At 42.8% G+C, this 20,350-nt stretch overlaps 2 protein-coding genes across 5 annotated transcripts in view; both read left to right on the top strand.

The window, feature by feature from the left end:
• PET117 (PET117 cytochrome c oxidase chaperone) overlaps positions 1-5,287 on the top strand; it is a 60,524-nt gene extending 55,237 nt beyond the window's left edge. Inside the window, exon 2 of the mRNA XM_069234743.1 lies at positions 5,150-5,287. Within this exon, the coding sequence (XP_069090844.1) occupies positions 5,150-5,287 (138 nt within the window). The remainder of the gene's footprint in view (positions 1-5,149) is intronic.
• A 252-nt stretch (positions 5,288-5,539) lies between these two features.
• KAT14 (lysine acetyltransferase 14) overlaps positions 5,540-20,350 on the top strand; it is a 395,910-nt gene continuing 381,099 nt past the window's right edge. For all 4 annotated transcript variants that reach the window (XM_069234742.1, XM_069234740.1, XM_069234741.1 and 1 more), the window contains exon 1: positions 5,540-5,804. In XM_069234742.1, coding sequence (XP_069090843.1) covers positions 5,540-5,804 — 265 coding nt within the window. The remainder of the gene's footprint in view (positions 5,805-20,350) is intronic.

Below are 20,350 nucleotides of genomic sequence, written 5' to 3'. Positions count from 1 at the left end.
CTTGGAATGAGGTCTCTATCTCAGACTCCGCAGGGACACGAAGACTGGGTCAGCGTCAAGACAACTGCAGCATCGGTATCAGCTATGGTGGCGATGCCCTCTGGTCGGAATCCCTCTGATTATCTGTCTAAAGTGTGATGTATTTATACAGATCTACAAGGTCCCCTGACGTAGGTGTATTCCAAAACAATAGATAACAGGCATGCTTGGGACGGCAATTAATATCAACAATTCCTCGAAAGTATAGAGAGGGAAAATCCCTAAGTGTGAACACCTACTGTTTGTTTGTCTTTGGTGCTTGATCTTGACGCCTTGGCACGGTGACACTGATAATGTAACTCATAACAAGTGGCCTAACTATAAACAAGGCAGCCATCTTAGAAGAAATAAATAATTAAATGGGCTAAGATAGAGCAAGATAAGTAGGTTAAAAGTCACTAGGTGACGGGGGCATGAGTCTACAAGCCAGCGGCTAAGCTAACTCCTGCTATCCCATTACAACGAACTAGGATTCACTACAACGGCTTCTTTGTAGCAGGTCAGGTTCTTGTTTGCCCAAATCTTGACCAAATATAGGGGGTTATTCCAACTTTGGAGGAGGTGGTAATCCGTCCCAAATGTGACGGATTTACCACCAGCCGTATTACGAGTTCCATAGGATATAATGGACTCGTAATACGGCTGGTGGTATATCCGTCACTTTACCGTCACTTTTGGGACGGATTACCACTTCCTCCAAAGTTGGAATAACCCCCATAATGTTGGCTTACTATAAATTGATGGGGGTATGCCTAGAAGACCTAGACCTGCCTTTAGGGCCATCATCTGTGTGCTGGGTCCAAGATGTATTATCTGGCATAAGAATTTTTTTCTCCCCCACTTTAAAGTTCTAAGTTATCTTGTAATCCCATATATTGGTCCTGTCAGAGCTAACCAACATCGTTTTGGCCTTATAACCATGAATGGCTTGCTTGAGAGATCTTACACTAAATTTGCTGGCAAATCAAATGATTGTTCCAGTGCTTAGGATCATTCTTGCCTCACCTTTGGACGATTGGGCAACCTACGACAGTTTGTAATCAAACCTGATGCCTAGCTAATTTAACATTTTCTCTTTTCTAGGTTGCCTCTATAAATCTGGAAGGTTGATTTTAACTTCCTTAGTGGTCTTGGGATCATAAATGTCATTTTGTTGGTTGATATTCAGTTTTTTTATTGGAGCACATTTTCTCGAAACCATAAAGAAGCTGATGCTTCGATTGTTCTGTCTGGGGCATCTGTACTGTGCTGTCAGCAAAAAGTAGTACATGTGTTTTATTTCTCCCTAACTTAGTGACGTCTAGGTCCAAATCCTGAAGTGTTTCGCCCATATATGACAAGGTTAAAGAGCTGGGTCACAAGCACACAGCCTTGTTGTACTCCTTGCTCCCTGTTTAGCTCTGAGGTGCATACTCCTCTTGTGCCGTAGCGAACCTTGGCTATGTTCTTCTGATACAGGCTATGTAAGCCAGTGGTTCGTTTTCCAGGGGCTCCCTGTGCTTTTACAGTGGCCCATAGGAGATGCCTATCCACGGAGTCAAATGCTCTTGTTAATTTGTTAAAGGCCTATGTATAGAGGGAACTACTTTAGCACTATTTACTTTAGGCAATTAAGATAAAGCATCATGACCTGATCAACAGTACCTTCACCCTTCCAAAAGCCGGATTGAAAATTGAACAAGGTCCCTTTCTCTTCTGTCCAATCCTGGAGATGGATTAACATAATTTTTTGTATTGATTGATTTTTTTTTTTTTTTTTTTGCCTCATGTGGCTCAAAGGGAAATTAGCCTATAGTTGGCAGGGTCTCTGTGACTTCCTTCTTTGTAGATGGAAATTATAATAGCCGTTTCCAAGAAGATGGTACTCCTTGATGACTTCAGATGGTACTGAATCTACACATCAGGGTGACAACCCAAGTAACTAGATTATTTCTGAAGACATATGATGGGACTTTACCAGGCCCTGGTGCTTTCCTCAGTCTCTAACTTATGATCACTTTTTGAACTTTATCCTCTGTGAATTCCAGGAGTTCGACACAAGTGTCTGGCGTGGCTATATGGATGTATGCATTGGTGCCATTTTTTGTGTGTAACCCTGATTCGCGGGAGTGCATCTATAGAACCTGGTTGTATTGCGGTGTTTATGCTGCTACCCTCTTGAACTCTTGCAGGTTTTGGTTTATGTTCATATTCTTACAGAGAAGTAAAATTATATGTCAATTCAGTGCAATGAATCCCTGATTCCAGGTTCTTTTAGAGCCACCTGACCCCCATTTGATCAAATCCCAGAAGTTTGTTGCATCTTTCTCTCTGGTCGCCAGCTCGAGCAAATGCCAGGCTCTGTTATTAATTGGTCTTTTTTTTAAATTAGATACTTATACTTTTTTCTGATATTCTGAGAATTCGCTCGTAGGGTCAGTTTGTGCCCTTCTTTTAGAGCACACGTGTGTGCCTGCTTCTGGGTCAAACACTCCTGGTAGATACACTCCAGCAACATGGTACTGGACCTGCCAGTTGAGCTAGTGGATAATTTGCTCCCAGTTCTTTAAGTTAAGGCAAAAAGGGTCTCAAGGCTCTGCATCATTCTTCAATCCTGTTGGTCGCTCTGTTCAAGGAGTTCACTTTTTTCCTGCATCCAGAGTTTGAGGTGCACTTCACTATTCCCCATTGTCTGAGTCGTGTTTGTTGTATACTCCCAGAAGATTTTCTTCTGGTGGGGCTTAAAAATAACATTGCCCAAAATTGGGGCCCATATCGTCATCTTCCTATTTGATTTCCCACTGGGGAGACTGATGGCTACCACTGAGGGACCATGATCACTTTCTGTTCGTTGGATAATTCCTATGACATCTACAGTCTACCATGCCTCAAGAGTTTATTGTTATATGATGAATTAGGCTTAAGTGTAACCCTGAGGTGTATGACATTTTGGCTGGTGTATCCGTAATCCTGCTGCATTTAAAGTGAGAAGGGCATTAGCCAACATTCAATTTGACAGCCTTCCCCCAATACGGTAGCTTTGTATTGCTTTATGATTGCAGGCATACTCCAAGAGAAATCTTCCTCTCTAGAAGTGGGCTTGGGAAGTTTTTATGAGGATTTATATTCATATTGCCTCAAGTTAATGCTGGTTTTAAACTACATTGCACCATTTGACCCATTGAGAATCATATATTGTTCTATAGTTTTCCTCTAGCAAGATAAGCAGTGAAAGCTTCATATCCAAGAATAATAATAATTATTGTACATTTGAAGAGTGTATAGATCACTTGTTATCCTAAAGAACGGAATATTATTGTCTATTATTTTATGCATCGTGAGGATTGTTGAGATCCAGACTTTAAAGCCTCTCCTGGGTCTCCCATAGGCTTGATTTAATTGCTCAGATGTGGTATATCAGTTGAGCTCAACGTGGTCCAAAGCCCAACATTCCTCTAGGCAATAGACTTGGTTTTAAATAAATTGTTCCCTATCAAAAGCTGGAGATGGCAAGGTTCGGTTCGAGCATTTCTCATCTCCTATGGAAGGTTGCTGTGCGTGTCTTGACTTAGTATTGTGGTGCCTCAATAATGGGATGTTGAGCACTCTATACAGGGAATGCGGATGAAGATTTGATATCCCAGTCTCCTTTGTTGTAAACATGCCAGTCCGGTCCTTTCCTGTTTGCAGATTGTTAGGTGTTGCCTACAAAGTGCATGCACTGTGCAACAAGATGTACTGTGCACAATTCAGTGGCCTTACAACCCTCCTAAAGCATACCATTAGTTGTTTTCATTGTCCCTCTCAGTTGTAATCTTTCAGCTGCTTAGCTCCCGTAGGCCTTCCTTCCTTTTCTTAGGCTATCTCCTCCCTGCTGCTTAGACCAAGTACATGTGTTCTTTCTTTTATTTGCCCTTTCTTGTCTTTTTGCAACCCACTATTTTTTTAAATAAGCGTTTCAGTATTATTTCTGGACGTTCAATGTGCTTTCCCACTGCTAACACAGCCATAAAGCTGCTTATTTATGTTGCTTTCTCCCTGTCTTAAATCGCTATTGATGCCTTAGTTACTTACACCTACAACTGTACTTTTCTACTCTACTCTATACCAGTCCCCTCCATGCCACTCTACATCACTCCACTCTACATCACTCCACTCTACGAAACAATACATTGTGCCACTCCACTCTATTCTACTCTTCATCAGTGTACTCAATGCTACTCAAGTGTACTGTAAGCTACTTCTAAAACACTCTACTCTATGCCACTGAATTCTACATCACTCAACTTTACTCTACGCTACTCCACTCTATACCATTCCACTCTACACGACTTCAACCCACTCCACTCTGCATCACACCACTCTACAACACTTGACTATATGTCACTGCACTCTAGGCCACTGGAAGCCCCGCCACTTTACTCCATGCCACTGTATGTCACTCCACTTTTCGCAACTCGATAACACCCTACTCTACGCACTCCACAACACCCTACTGTACACCATTTCACTCTATCCTAGGCCACTCAAAGCCACACCACTTTACTCTGCCACCCTGCGCCACTCCACTCTGTGCCTCTACGACGCTCCACACTGCCCAGCTATACTCTACGTCACTCCACTCTACTCATCCCACCCCACTTTCCTTTACATCATGCCACTAACTTTTAGACATGCTGCTGTACAGCATGTCTAAACGACATTTGCAAAGCCAATAGCGCTCACTTAGGCGAGACCTATTGGCTTTGCCAATGCTTGTTATATTTTGGAGATCTTCAGAGGTTATATAGTTTGTGGTTGGGCCACATTTTATAAGATTGTCATCATGCATTTTTTACAAATGAACAAAAAAATTAAAATTCATTTAGGACATTTACGTTTTAGTAAGAATACCGTGGCCTGCCTAGTGCCAATTGGCAGGGGGCATCTTCTTCCGTTCTAATGAGAATCCACTCCTTTTATGTTATGTTGTTTAAAAGTTGTTTGTTTTCTCATCAACTGTACGTTGGGTGCCCTAAAAATCTGGAAGGGCAATATTTTCTTCGAATTTTGGCCACCTTAATGAATACTGTTGATTACTGAGATATTGTTAGCTTAAACTGCTTCATTAATGCATTATCTTGTCTTTTAGCGGCTTCGAGAAGGAGTATTTAGAGACCTCGAACGGCAACATAGAAAAGAAGAGAACCTCCGGCTGCTGCAAGAACAAATTGCGTTGACAAAACAACTCGAGGTGGAAAGAGAAAAGATAATGACTAAAAGATCTTAAGAGTCTCTATTTAGCATCAGAAACACTGGTATTTCCCTGCAGTTACTTTCCAGTTTTGCACCAGCAACTGCAGTCGGAAGTTGGTATCCTGAGTTAGCAAAAACATTTTATGCTTCCAGCCACCCTCAACTTAAATCATTTTTAGTTTTACTGTGATCTCTAAATAAGAGATCTCTTTTACATTTGTGTGAACTCGAATATGGGAGAAATAATAGAAATCTAGAACAGACTTTCTTATCCTGATGAAGAGAGATGGATAGTGGTCCTTTGGGTGAAATAATGAGTCATCATTTGGACGACGAGGCGACCCGAACATCTGCCTCCGAGGGACTGGAGGAGGGGGAAGTGGAGGGGGAGACCCTGCTTCTTGTGGAATCTGAGGACCAGGCATCGGTGGACCTTTCTCATGATATGAGCGGGGATTCCTTGAACAGCGACCTTGGGGATGATGGGGACTCATCTTGGATGGATGAGATATCTTATTACTGTGACAAGTGCCAACAGTGGATTCTCGCAAGTATGATTTAGTTTTGGATTTACTTTTTGCTGTAGCTAGAAATTATTTCTCAGCTTCTCAACCCGACCTTTGTTGTTTTTTTGCTTTCCATTCTATGTCCGTGTCTAATGTTATTTATTTCAGTGTCGTTGTCCGTATTAAACTGTACAGTCATGTAACAGACCTGATGGAAATATTTTCAGCTCAGTGCTTTAGTTTTCTTTGAAAATGTGCTTGGCAGAAGCATCAATTGCAGCTAGGAACCCCTCACCCATGCTCATTTAGTGGCCAGATAAGACTGTTAAAAAAGGGACTTTGCCTGTGATCGCAATTGGTTGTCCATCTTTGGAACCTGAAGAACTAATGTGTTTAAAATTCTACGATTTACTAAAAGGAAATGCTTTCGCTTAGTATTTCAGGGGTGTGGACAAAGAACACAAAAAAATGTCACTCCCTAGGAAATACAGCACTGGTTAATTGTGAGAGCTGGTTAGACATTTAAAAACCGATTCAGTTACCACTCTCAGAGCAAGTGGTTATCAGTTTAACATTGGAAAGCAGACAGACATTGGTGATGATTAAATCATTAATGTCCTTTTCCTAATACGTTGTCATTGGAAGAACACAGTAGTAAATGCTGCTAAAACACTTTTGGACTCTGACAAGCCAATTCCTTGGTAAGTAAAATGTTCTGAGTAACAGTGATGCTGTTCGAGATTGCATATCAAAACTTTTTCTTTTGGAATCGTATTTAAAGAGAACCACTTTAGCTGGTTACAGTCATCGTGGCCAGTGGCAGTTGATAGACCACGATAATCTTATATTTTCTTAATTGTGAATGGTCTGGTGGCTAATCCTTTTGAATTGTATAGTAAAACGATGGCGGGTTTGACAATTTTTGCCAGTTCTTTAAACTTCTTATCCTACTTCTGTTACCTGGTTTAATCTGAAAAGTTTCCTTTTGGAAAGTCTTTTGCTTCAAAAGCATCGTGCATGACTAAAGAACATTAGTTAGTGTCTGGTCTCCTTATGCAGTTCTCTAGCCAGATCCTGCTTTAGTTCGGTAACATTTTGGGGTTTATTTTCAAGTGTTTATTTAAACACAAAACATCCATTACATAGCAGCATTAATCAGAAAAGCGATAAAAGCAGTTAGACAGTATAAGCAGTGTTTATTTTTTCTTGATTGATTTTCAGCATCATAGAGTACAACCCTCTGACAACCACAACAGGTAGTACCGGAAGACTGCATTCAGACACAAAAGAAACGATATTGAATTAATCACCTTGGCCAGCAACCAGAATTCAGCCATCATTACAGAAAAATCGGTGAATCAATGACATGTCCGGCAAGCTAAAGCCCTGACAATTGTGAAATAACCCGACATCTAGGATCAGTCAAAATCAAAGAAGTCAGTATCGCAGATGAAAATCAGATGATTTTTCAAGGCGTTAACCTGACCTAAGTAACTTTAAGCTTATTTTTAAATATAGTATCTCAAAGATTTCGCCCAGTCTCTTCCTCCTGCTGCCTGTCCATATAGACTCTAAACCCACTTTCTCACATTACCAATCTTTGCAGATCAAAAGCCCATCAGTATTACTATGTGCCCATGTTGGACCTCCATTATAGGACCACCCAGCACTTGATGAACGCCAAGACCAGTGAGGCACACCTAATTGTTAATTTACTCATTTTTTGAGTGGTACCAACCAGAGTAAACAAGAACCAGGCTTGACACTCAGTTTTAAAGGATCTTTACTCAGCTTATGACTACCACATGTGAGTGGAATGAATGAGCCTACCACTTCTCTGCTATTATGTACGGATTAATGTTGCATTAATTTAAGTCTGGTGTTCCAGAATACAGTCAGACCAAGAGCTCAATTTGTGCTCTATAGGACATTGTCTCTTTGAAAATCCTTTAAGCATCCAACATTTTTCTTGCTCATTGTTCCCATTTTCACAGGTACATGTGTTTTATGCAGTCTAGTGATTGGCTTCTGTACTCCCCCCGTATAGAATCATTAGTCACATTGTCTGCGTGGACCCTTGAGAAGTCAGGAATGTCATTGTGAATATAGCTGCATTTCCGGCATAAGTTAACAAGTAAGCGTTCGGAACATCCCCTTTATCACAAAAGTGGGCAAGCCCCAGAAATCGATTTTGATTATGTACTCATTCCAAAGTAGCAGGACTATTACACTTAAAATAGTTTTTTTCTGAAAGTTAGATTTTGCTGGATACAATTCTCTGCCCCATATTGATAAGGAGGGGCTATGAATAAACAAGCGTTGACAAAGCCAATAGCCTCTGGGACCTATTATCTTTACCAATGCTTTAAAAAAAATCTTACTCTGTATACAATGCATTTTACACTTAAATGAAGACTGAATTTAACATTTGTAAACGTTTTGCTTTATTGCAATTTTACATTGTAATTGTCATTTACCAAGTATTTATAAAGCTAAGAGGTCCTGTGTCTAAAAGACTGAACTAATGGGTTTTCAGTACTTGTATGGTACATGTGAGCTGAATCACATTTAGATGTCCGGATGAGTTTTGGCAGTATGAGTCAGTGGGACAGAACAATGTTCAGATTACATACTCATCCAATCCTTGAACTCTCCCTCTTGTGCACATAGTGATGGTCAAATATGTTCCATTTGTAATTATCAATTGTAATTATTTACAACAAAATAATTGTCACTCATTTGAATTACACTGCTAACAAGCAATCACAAAGCTAATAGGTCTGACTTGTTTTAGCATAGTTTGTTATTGTGTGATATTTCTGGAAGTAATAGCAGAAAACGCATGAAGAGGCATCCAAATCATGGTCAGGCAATATACTTAGTAAAGCACCGGATTTTTTTTTTAGTTTTTTTTTAGGTTGATAAACTTTTTCTATTAAGTGCCACAAAACAATACAGTTTGCATTATGCACTATATACACACCTATGGTTAGTGCATACACACCCATACACACACACACACCCACCCACCCCCACCCTCCCATAATTATGAGGACCGGCCATTGACCGTAATGAAGTGTGCATTTATTATTCTAACTCCACGTGCGATTTGATAGTAGGGAATGTTATAAAGCGGACTGAGGCAAATATAACTTCACTTTTAGATTTTTGATGCACTCGCTTGAAACTACATAAGCACACTCCGGGGACTGGTCCTCCTAACACACCGGTCCTCACAAGGATAGTGTTTTTTTGGTACTGACTGTATTTACCCACGTAGTGAGGATCGATCAGGTCCTACGCCGTGGGCTATACATGTTTACATACATACATACACACACACACCCACACTTGCACTCACACACTGTAGAAGGAAAAACATAGATCTATCCATCTTGCTTTGACACATAGCTTGAGAAAGTAAAAAAAAAAAAAAACTGCAGTTTATCTCGTCATCTTACAAGGTGAAAAGCTGAGTGTTTCTTCGTTTGCCATGATGGAGGCATACGTATAGCAGAAAAGTTTCAAAAAAGGAAATTACTGGTTGTCCTAGAAGTGCTGTATTTGTTGCTGGGTAGCAAGATGAAGAGGAAAAAAAAAATTCATGTAATTGAGACCTTTCGTCAGGACGAGCCACTGGACCGACCTTGAACACAGTTTTGACTCAAGAATACCTGCCAGAATCTTTAATTTTATTCAAGAATTGTAGATATACCATATAGGGGAATTCCTCACATCATGGGGAAAATTACAGTATAAAAAGGGAAAGAAATTAAAAAAGGGAACAATGAGGTCATATACAGTGCACCTAGCTGACGAGTCCCCCTCTGTCGAAGACTTCACTGTTGGCGTCGCATCAAACCTAGCTACGGTCAGGAACAACATCTGTGACGCCAAGAGCTAGATCACCATCACTCCACTTGTCCCCCAAGATGGTTGCAAGACTTAAGGAAACGTGGAGAGGGTACTCCGGTTTTCGACTATTCTCAAACATATTCCCCTTTGAGGAACACTCCTGAGACAGTGTGTTAAAATCTTGCTGCCTCTTGAGTGAGATGAGAATGGCCCGAGATCTAGGACTGCAATAACGGTCTCTTCCCTAACAAGGTGATCAGGTAGAAGATTGTCAAGTTCTCAATCTCACCATTGGAGATAGTAGTCTTCAACTACCTCACAGTCTTCTACAATGGATTGCTGTCCAACCCTAACGGACACTCCTCCAGCTCGAGTCTCTCTAGTAGATGATCTCCCCACTTTTAATGATGTCTTGGTAAGAGGGGCTACGAAATTAAACATCATGTTGTCCGCAACTACTACTTTGACTTGAGTCACATTTGAGACTTTACTCCAAAGAACCACTACTAGAGCTCAACTGCCTTTGGTCCCAGGTCTTTTAGATTCAGGAATGCAGCTATTCCTGTATTCTTGACACCCACATCAATTCGATTAGATCTGTTCCTTCCAGACTTCTAAAGAAGTACAAACCACCGGATCAGGATCCTCTCTTTTTTTTTTTTTTTTTTTTTTTTAACTAGATCCTACACAGGATTAGGTGATTGTAGCTGCAGATAAAAATAAAAATAAAAACAAAAAAGTGGCTACGGTTGATCCTACTTCTAATCCTACTTCTAATGCCCTACCAGGTAGAGAGCAAAAGAATTAACTTGATAGAAAAGTGTGTGAAACATCTGCAACAGTCATGAAGGTGGCAAGTACGACAGCTCCCTTGGGAGGATACGATTGTTCCCTGAGGGACTCTTTACAAAAATACTCTGACAAACTCACTGAGAAAGATAGCAAGACTTCCTAGACGTCTTTAATGAAGCAATGCTAGTCTTGAATCAGAACACGAGGCACCAGCCTCTACGTTCAAATTGACATTGCATGGATACTACCATTGAATCTCCATTAGACACAACACTTGACTAAAGCTGAATGGCGTAAAACCAGAAGCACAGAGGTTTGCTAATTTACCATTCTCAGGCTCATTTTTATTCGAATGACAAAATGTCAAGGATTAAGTCTGAAATGGATACTTTAAAAGCAGTTGGCCTAAAAAAGAGGGAGGAGTTCAAAAGGCAATACAGGCCTTATAACAGGCACCACTTCTCTGAGGTTTCGATCCCCCTCATTGGGTGCACCAACAACCAAGACAACCTTACCACCCCAGAAAATTTCCAGATGGAGAAGAGACCTTTAGCAACCACAAACCTTGTCTGCAGGAAAACCTCCAGAAAAATAGTATATAGTAAAATATAAGTAACTTTGTCCAGGAGTGGGTCCAAATAACCAAAGACATATGGGTCTTTGAATATTGTGCAGAATGAATATTCTCTACGCTTTAGACCCACTCCTTGTTTAATACAACCACCAAACCGTCAAACTATTAGATAGATTTGTTGCAAAAGGAGGTCAGCACATTGCTGCAGAAGAACGCTGTTCACACTATTAGAAAGGGTTGGAAGTTTACTCATGGTACTTCCTGGTTCGTAAAAAAAAAAAAAAAACACAGACAAGAATTTAGACCCGTACTAGACTTAAGAAATCTCAACAAATTTATACAAAAAGAAAAGTTCAGAATACTGGCACTACACCAAATATATCCCAAGCTACTACAAGGAGACAGGATTTGTGCTATAGACCATCACGATGCCTCTTTGCACATACTGATCACACAGAAACATTAAAAGTTGTGTATGATTTGTAGTAGGCGCCACCCATCTTCAATTCACTGTTCTACCATTTGGGACAAGGGCCTGCTTCCATGACCTTTTCAAAATGCAGAGTTGTTTTTTGCAGCACATCTAAGAAAGCAAAAGTTATTTGTCTACCCCTGTCTAGATGACTTATTAATAAAGAGTCCATCCTCAGAAACCACTCTAAAGCATTTCCAAATATGTCTGCACACATTCTCGCATCTACGTTGTAGATCATCTTGAACAAATCAATAGTATACCCAGTCCAAAAGATACACTATTTGGGTGCTATTCTGGATGCACAATCTGCAAAAGTATATCCTTCAGAGAAGAGACTGTCATCTATCCATCTGAAGTGTCTCACTCTGTTGCAAACTCATCATCTTCACATCAACTGATATTGTCCCTACTGGGGCCAGACTTCACATGAGACCACTGCAGCAATGTCTGTAGGATCAGTAGAAGCAGTCCTCGAACAGCTGACAACAGAAACTTAACTTGGTTGCAGTCTGCACTCCAGTATCTCCCATGGTGGACCAAGTCGAAAAATCTAAAGGTGGGCATTTTCTTGCATCAGAACCTCCTGACCCATACTCTTGGCACAGATGCTCCCCTTCAAGAATGGGGTCCTCACATGGATCATTTAGAGACTTAAGAAGGATGACTGGACACAGAAGAATCTTACAAGATCAATGCCATGAACTGAGTAGTTCACCTCGTACTGAAGTCCGTCCTTCATGTGATGAACTCCCTGTTGGTTCAAACGGACAATACTGCAATGTTGCATTACTGGAACAAACAGGAAGGAACAGACGCCAGACCTCTGTCCCCCGAATCGCAGGCCATATGGAAATGGCTCATAGCGAGGAACCTAATAATTATTGTAGTAGACCTTCTAGGTGTTCAAAATACAGTAGCAGATTCCTGTATTATGCAAGACAACCCTGTCTGGGTTCTTAACGACAAAGTACTGTAGTCAATTTTTCATGACTGAGGCTTTCCCCAAGTACACTTGTTTGCAGACGCAGAAAAGAAAAAATGCCAAAACTGTGCCTCCAGATTTTACCAAACGGGATCAAAGGGGAATTCCCATCTGATCTTTTGATTGGTCAAGGACATTTCTCTACACTTTTTTTTTTTTTTTTCCCCTCTGATCCTGCTTATTGCTGCAGTCTTGATCAAACTGTCCAAACCCAGTACCAAAATGATACTAATAGCACCGGAATGGCCTATTCAATGTGGTTCACAGATCTTCTTCACCTATCCGAGAACCAGACAAGAGATTGCTGTGCAAACAGAATCTCCTTTACAAATTTGGAGGTCAGATTATCAATCCCAGTCTTCCATTGTTATGATTGACAGTTTAGCTCCTGAATTCTTACAATATGGTCATCTAAAGCTGCTACAAGACTATGGACATTTTGAGAGTTCAAGTGTCCTTTCAAGAAAGTCCTGTGCTTCTACTTGAAAAACTTTTTTTTGTTTGTTGTATCCAAAAGGCTTTTGATCCATGTAATTGTCATGTTGAAGTCTAGTTACCTTACCTGCCACATCCACAAAGTCTAATGTACAGTACTCCTCTATTAAGATACAGCTCCCTGCCATAACCCCCTGTAGGAAATCCCCTTCACAGACCTCCTTTTTCAAAATGCCTATAGTTAAGGATTTCTTAGAGGGTATTGAGAAGGTTTTCCCTCCAGTTAGATCTCCTCTCCCATGGGAGTTTTAGATCGCCTTACATAGAAAACAGCTTTCTTAGTCTTTCAGCACACAGAGTAAACATAACTCAAGCCCCGTTTGCTAAATAAACCATATGCAGTATGTCTCTACAAGAGTTGTAATAAGAACCTATCCTGGTTTTCTCCCTAAAATAGTCTCTGATGTCCAAATTAGGCAAACCGCTTCTTTGCCTACTTTTTGTCAAATCCTTTGATGTATCAAGGGTGCTGAACTTCTATTTGGGCAAAACTAGAGACATAAGAAAATCAGAGAGGGTTTTTATAACTTATGGACCTGTAAGAAATGGTTTGGATTTTGTAAAACAATTCATATCAAGGTCGATAGTTTTGTTTTGTATAGTTTTTGCATATCAGTTTGCAAAGGAATCCTTACCTGGTAGGCTAAAAGTGATTCTACTCGAGGTAAGGCAGCTACTATAGCTATTCTTAGAAATGTTTCCATTGCAACAATTTACAAAGCTGCAACCTGGAGATCTGTGCATACTTTTACTAGACACTACTGTCTATATTCAGACTCCAGAGATGATGCTCAAGTAGGGCAGGCATCATTGAGGAACCTTTCGGGATAATTTACAGGATTGTCTGTGGTTCTTTTTCGCTGTCTGAGGGATGGACTTGTTGTTCCATTCAGTGCTTATGACTACTGATAAGGATCCCCTGCAAGAGAAGGAAATTACTTACCTATAATCCTGGTACTCTTCCTGGGCATCCTCATCAAAGTAGTAAATACCCCCCCTTTCTCTCTGGGCAAAAAGTACTACAGTGTTAACCCAGGTTCCTTTATTGTTCCGTAAAAATGACCTCACTTAACTGTCACCTGCAAGACATAATGGGATACTGAGGGTACTGTGAGGTTCCTATTGACTAATACTGTCTATCATTTCTTTTTCCTTTTAAAGAAAAGTCTGTGAAAGATTTACCATGTTCACTTATACTTTATAGTGACCGAATATAAAATTAAATGTTTTCTTTGTTAAAATTAAAATAAAGTGTAGAGTCCCTATCCTGTATAGAGGCTAAAATTGTTGTGAGAATAAATATATTTTTTAATTTATGTATGTATAAATCCATGAATATTATAAGTGCCCTGTGGTCTCCACACATGGGCAGGACTATTGAGAGCTTATGACTTTGAGGCTATCCTTGAAAGAGAACTAGGATCACAGGTAAGTAACTTTTCCTTCTGGAAAATGTTGCCTGTCTTGTGTACCCCTCAAGCTTGGAGTCTACAGTGTGCCTGCTTCTCTTCAGTAAGATGTACAAATGGGTAGTGGGTCAGAGGTTGAACCGTGGAGTACTGTATCAGGTGCTTCAGGCACTGACAAATTCTGCCCCAGGCTCACACTGTGCAGAGTTCAGAGTTTATTTCTGTAGTTCTAGTTTAGGGGCCCCAGCCCACTATGGACGCGCCATGTCTTTTTCCACCTCCATGTGCATATTTTTTCACTGACAGTGCAGCCTGAAGTGGCCAAATTTCGCCTACACACAATTATGAGAGGTGGAAGACATGCACTTAAATGGGAAAAAAAAAAAGCTGAGGATCCGACCTACACTATCATACCCCGGGCCATGACTGTAAGCCCTGGGGCTTTGCTGTCACTGCATTCCTTTAGAATTGGAGCTGCAGTATTTGGTCCCCAGCACAATTTATCCACAAATCTAACAAGTCATGTGGCCCACTGACGAGTCAGAACCAAATATCCTCAGCTTTTCTGGGAGTCAAGTGTAAAGGGAGAAATATGGGTTCCCACAGTAACATGGAGTGCGGGACCAAAAGCAATAAAGGAGGGTTAAGGGGGCATAATCGTGAAGGATAGAGTGAGGGAAGCAACAGGAGGGTGTGGGGAAGGACAGAATTTCGGGAAAGCAACACAGAGTTCTGGGTGGAAGTAACCTAACGGGAAGTGAGAGTGGGGTGGAGCGTGTTGGGAAGAAAAAGTAAACAGGTACAAGGGCAACAGTAGCAGGCAGAGGAGGTGCTTGCCCGCAGAGAGGACACTGCAGGAGTGGGGAGGAGAAGGGCAGTAGGGTGACAGCTGGAAAGCACATGCACTCTAGTGGATTGCCTAAATAACAAAAAAAAGTTGCACCTGAAAAATAAGGAGTGGAACAACACGTGATGCATCCATGAACCAGGAGAGAGACAAACAGAAGAGGAAGGAAAGCCCACACAAGCTAACAAATAAAAAGCAAGCAGCAAAGGAGAGTAACGGTGAAGTCAGCCAGTGGTAAGCAGTGGGCAAAGAAAATATTTCTGAACAGACTGAGCATGCGCTGTCGAGTAGGTGAGACCCAATTAGTGCTGTCAGTTGGCCACTCTAAGCCATGTCTAGAGCAGAGTGCAAGCAAGTATAGGTAAACAGCCTGCTGTTCAAATGGGAGCAGAGATAAGGCAATCAGAATATACGGGCTATCAGCCACTCCTCCAGTCTTGTGACTGCTTCATGGCCAGTAGCAGACATCCAGGGCAAAATACAGACAGACTGGGATGCGGTGTTCTGAGCTCCCAAGGCACTTTAAACCTATAGAAGGTCACCAGGGGAGCTCAGCCATTCCAGATAAGGTACTGTTTCAGGATATCCAACTGCATAAAGCTAGCAGTCAGTATATCATTGGGCATACCCTAAAAGACTCCATGATCATTTTGGTCCGTGCAGTCTGCCACATCAAGATCATCAAGAGGGCGAGTGGAAGGGATCAGGTGAGTTATTTAATGGTTTCTCCCTTTGGAAGTCAGCTTTGATCACTAGATATTTAAAGGAGATGGCTTGCTCATCCGAAGGGGTGTATGAATCTGATGCATCAGCACCAGGAAGATGGGAGAGAACCGATTTGAAGCAGTTCAATGTATCCTGATTTCAAGCAAACCTAAGCATGCCTTGTCACCTCTCACTTGCTGTTTTTATGCTGGGGTCTCAAAATAGTGAGTTGCAAAAGGTCACATTGACATGTCCTTTGCGGTGCCTTAATTGCAATTGAGGTTCATGAGATGACACAAAGATAATCTAAAACAGAGGGCAACCCAGTCTTGCCCTTGGGAATCATCCAATATGCAGATTATTTTCCTGTTTGTTTTAAATTTGCACTGTGGCCTCTATGAATAACAAATAGCTTCCCAAATCAAAATAGTTTCAGCATTTCAGCCATACAAAGTCAATCAACCGAGTTGAGCACCTTATGAACATCCAGACTAACATACAAATATGAGATTAGCTCAACCGTCATTTGTTCCATGAGCCAGAATACTGCCTAACATTGTATGCCTTCTTTGGTGTGAAGGGAAGGGTAGTCTGGTATTCATTAATTAAAGTACCAACTACCCCTGTCCATCTAGTAGTCAGTCTTGCCCAGAATATTACTGTTTGCATATTTCATGGATAGAAGGTGATCAATTCACGGTCCAGTTAATTCCTCTGGACTATGGATGTAACAAAATCATGCTTTCTCTCATTTCATCAGGAAGCTGCCCTGCCTGTGTGGAATTGGTGTAAAATAACAATAGTTTTGAGGCTAGTACACCAAGATATGTCTTGTAGACACCCAGCATCTTATTTTAAAGAGATCAAGGCCCATCAGTTCCGGTTCTTATTGGACCATGCCCCTCTCCTTTTGGAATGTGAAACACACATACCCAAGCCTGCGATTTCCCCCTGTGGCGTCTGCGTCGGGACCTACTGGGTGAATATAAACAAGATCTTCAAGGTGTGTGGAATGGTTATTTTAGTACAAATTGGGGTACGGCTGCAGCCGGAGGCATCGAATGGGAGGCACTGAATGTAGTTATCAGAGGGGAAGGCCTCAGTAAAACACATGGTATCAGGAAGCGCTTGGATCTGGAGCTAACGCAGCAGGAAGACGCATTGGCAGCCTTATAATGGCGACACGTTGAAGTCAGATTGTCTTGAGGTGCGAGGCAGAATTGTTGACCCCTGGGATAGACTGGATAATTGTCTCCCGGAATTATAGACAGTGGCTGTTTAGGGTTGGGGACCACTCGGGGCGTATGCTGGCTTGGCTTCTCCGGCGGGAGCGCCCCATTCCCATCATCCAGATGCTCCGCGGTCCTTCTGGAGAAAAGATTTTAGGACAGCTACGGGTGAATTCACACCTGCGGAATATTTATGCCACATCATTTCATGGAGTGTAGGTGTGACCCGGATATGGGAGTACTTGGATGGTCTCCGGATGCCTCGCATTACGGAGACCCAGATGGAGTAATTGGAGGGGGAGGTGTCTCTGGACGACCTGGTGGAGGCGTTGGAGGTATGGCATCCGGGAAACCACCTGGTCCTGACGGGCTACCAGTTGAATTTTACCGAACCTATCACACTGTGCTTCTGCTGCGACTGTCATGCGGTGCGTAGTGAGGGCCTTCTCCTGGAGCCTATGCGGGAAGCATTGATTGTCATGCTACCGAAACCTAGGAAGGTGGATGACGACCCGGGCTCCTATAAACCGTTATCCATGCTAAATGTTGATGTTAAATTATTAGATAAAGTTTTGGCCTCTCGTTTGAGTTGAGTGGTGACCCATTTAGTGGGGGGGGCTGGGGGGGAGGGTCTCATAAGAATATACAGCGCTTAACACATATACTACACAAGACTCGTGACTCTAAGTTTCCCGCAGCTCTGGTGGCTCTTGATATGGAGAAAGCGTTTGACACCTTATCCTGGGAATACTTATGGGAGGTGATGCGCAGGATGGGCATAGGCCCTGTCTTTCTGTCCTGGGTGCGTCTTTTGGATGCAGCGCCTCGGGCGAGAATGCATACGAGGGCGTTAGTGTCAGAGTCCTTTGCTATCGAATGAGGCACACTGCAGGGGTGCCCCTTGTCACCACTGCTGTTTGTGTTGGCTATGGAGCCTCTGGCCATGCAACTACAGTCTGGGCTGGGTAGGTGGGGCAACTGTGTGGGGACGAGAACGCATAAAATATCACTGTATGCAGATGTTGCCCTGGTATACGTCAGACCCGGAGCGAGCGGTCCCCCTCTTGTTGGGTATGATGGACATTTTTGGGCAGGCCTCCGAGTCAATAGACACAAAACGGTATTATTCCCGATGGCAGGTCTGTCGACGATGGCGGCACCAGAATTACCCCGTTTGGGTCTGTCCTGGTACACTGAGCCCTTTTCATATTTAGGCATTCAAGTGACACACTCCCCACAACTGCAATTTACTTTAAACATGGGAAGTGTACTGGAGGGCCTCCGTGCCTCTGTTCAATTTGCACTTAGTAAAATGATCGTTCTTCCTCTGTGCCTGTATGTTATGCAGAATTCACTCTGTGAGCTCCCTCTTTCACTATTCCGGCAGCTGGATAAACTGCTATCATCTCTAGTATGGGTGGGCAAAAGATGTAGAGTCTGTATGGAACTCTTGAAGTTGGACTTGGTTAGTGGGTGTCTGGGTCTGCCAGACCTCTATTAATATTACTTAGCGGGGTTACTACAGTATGCAGTCCGGTGGTGTGAGGACACTTCCAATTGGGAAAAGGATTTGTTAGCTGGCTCTGTCTGTGCAGAGCGCCTCCCGTATATACTAATGGGTGATTCTAGGGTTCCGCAGGGTGCCCCCTATTTGGTGGAGCAGGTATCGAGTGCTGTTGTGCGGGTTCTGCTCAGGGCCCCATACGCACGCCTGCTTCCACTATGGTGGATCCGACCGTTTGTCAAGGCCGCTGAGGTGACGGATTTTGCGAAGTGGCGCGCAGGGGTTTGCAATAATGCGGGTGACTTATACCACAATGGCACATTCATTACGAGGGAAGAAGAGGAGTCCCTGTTCGGAGTGGGTCGGGGGCAGATCTTACAGTATGCATATTTTTCTTGGACGGCCAGAGAGATATGGGCGTCCTTTCCGGAGGAGCTGGCTGAGTCCCACCTCTTGGTGACACTACTTGACCCTGGAGGTGACCGCAGTCTCCTGTCCCTAACTTATAAAGCTCTCAAGGGTGACAGGCTAACTGGTACGCAAGGGAACAGGGGCTGCTGGGAAGCTAACCTGGGAGTGGCACTCACAGACTGGGAATGGAATAGAGCCTGTTCATTGGTGCGGGACAGGACTAGCAATGCTCGATTTAAGTTGATGCAGTTCTATTACTTGCATAGAGCATACCTGACACCAACGCTTGCATAGAATATCCCCCTCAAGACCTGACCGCTGTGGCCGTTGTTGGGCGCTGTCTGCGTCATTTGATCACATGGCATGGGTCTGTGGCTCTATCCAACCCTTTTGGCGGCAGGTAGTGGATGCACTGAGGGAGGTGATGGCTATGCGAGTGCATGCAACGATGAGACACTGTTTGCTGGGCCTGCTCCCTGTCCCTAAAAAGGGTCGTAAAATGGCGTATAGATTTGCACAGCTGGGGCTTATCTTGGCAAAGAGGCACGTTGCGAACCGATGGGCTAGCCCGCACCCCCCGCTGCGTGCTGCTTGGCTGAGTGACTAGGTTGAATGGGCTATGGCAGAGGAATGTTGCCTACGAAAGGTTCGAGTGGATGAGCATGCTGACCGTTACTTGGAGCTCTGGCGTGCCATGATTGATGAGTTATCTGGTGTGCGAGAGAGCGAGGGGGAGGACTCCTTAACAGGCGCTTCCACTTGCTGAGCTTTGGCCATAGTTAGGCCATTCAAGGAATGAGTTTGGGGGTTATGGAGGCATAGCTGTGAGTTTTGGGGTTTTATGGTGGGAGTGTTTCCAGCGTTGGCTTTTGGTGTGGGCATCGTCAAGAGTAGGCCTCCTCCTCATCTTAGCCCCTGACTTGTATATGGTCTGTTGTCCAGTTGCCCCCTGGGCGTCCCCACCCTTGGGCGCATGTGCGTGATGCCTTCAATGCCGGATGGACATTCGTTGCACTATCTTCTGTTCTGTCGGTGTTTGATAGTTAAAGTATTGAAATGTACTGCACTGAATTATTAGAGGTTGGCGCCGCTAATCAATGTACCTACTGAGTCTGCGGTGGTTGGGTTCGACCTAATCTAGTACCATAAATGTTTTATTTCCCTATGCTTACTAGGTCAGAGCACAATGTGTGGACTCAGGTTGGGGTCTCAAACTGGTACTGCAATCGGCCTGTCGGCTGACTGTAATTTACCTATAAATGTAATTTGCTATAATGTAGTGCATAGTTATGTGTTCTTTTTTATGCATACAT

This window comes from Pleurodeles waltl, chromosome 5 (assembly GCF_031143425.1).
Source record: "Pleurodeles waltl isolate 20211129_DDA chromosome 5, aPleWal1.hap1.20221129, whole genome shotgun sequence".
Taxonomy (NCBI): domain Eukaryota; kingdom Metazoa; phylum Chordata; class Amphibia; order Caudata; family Salamandridae; genus Pleurodeles; species Pleurodeles waltl.
Note: the sequence above shows the minus strand (reverse complement) of the source record. Positions and strands in the feature narration are given on the sequence as shown.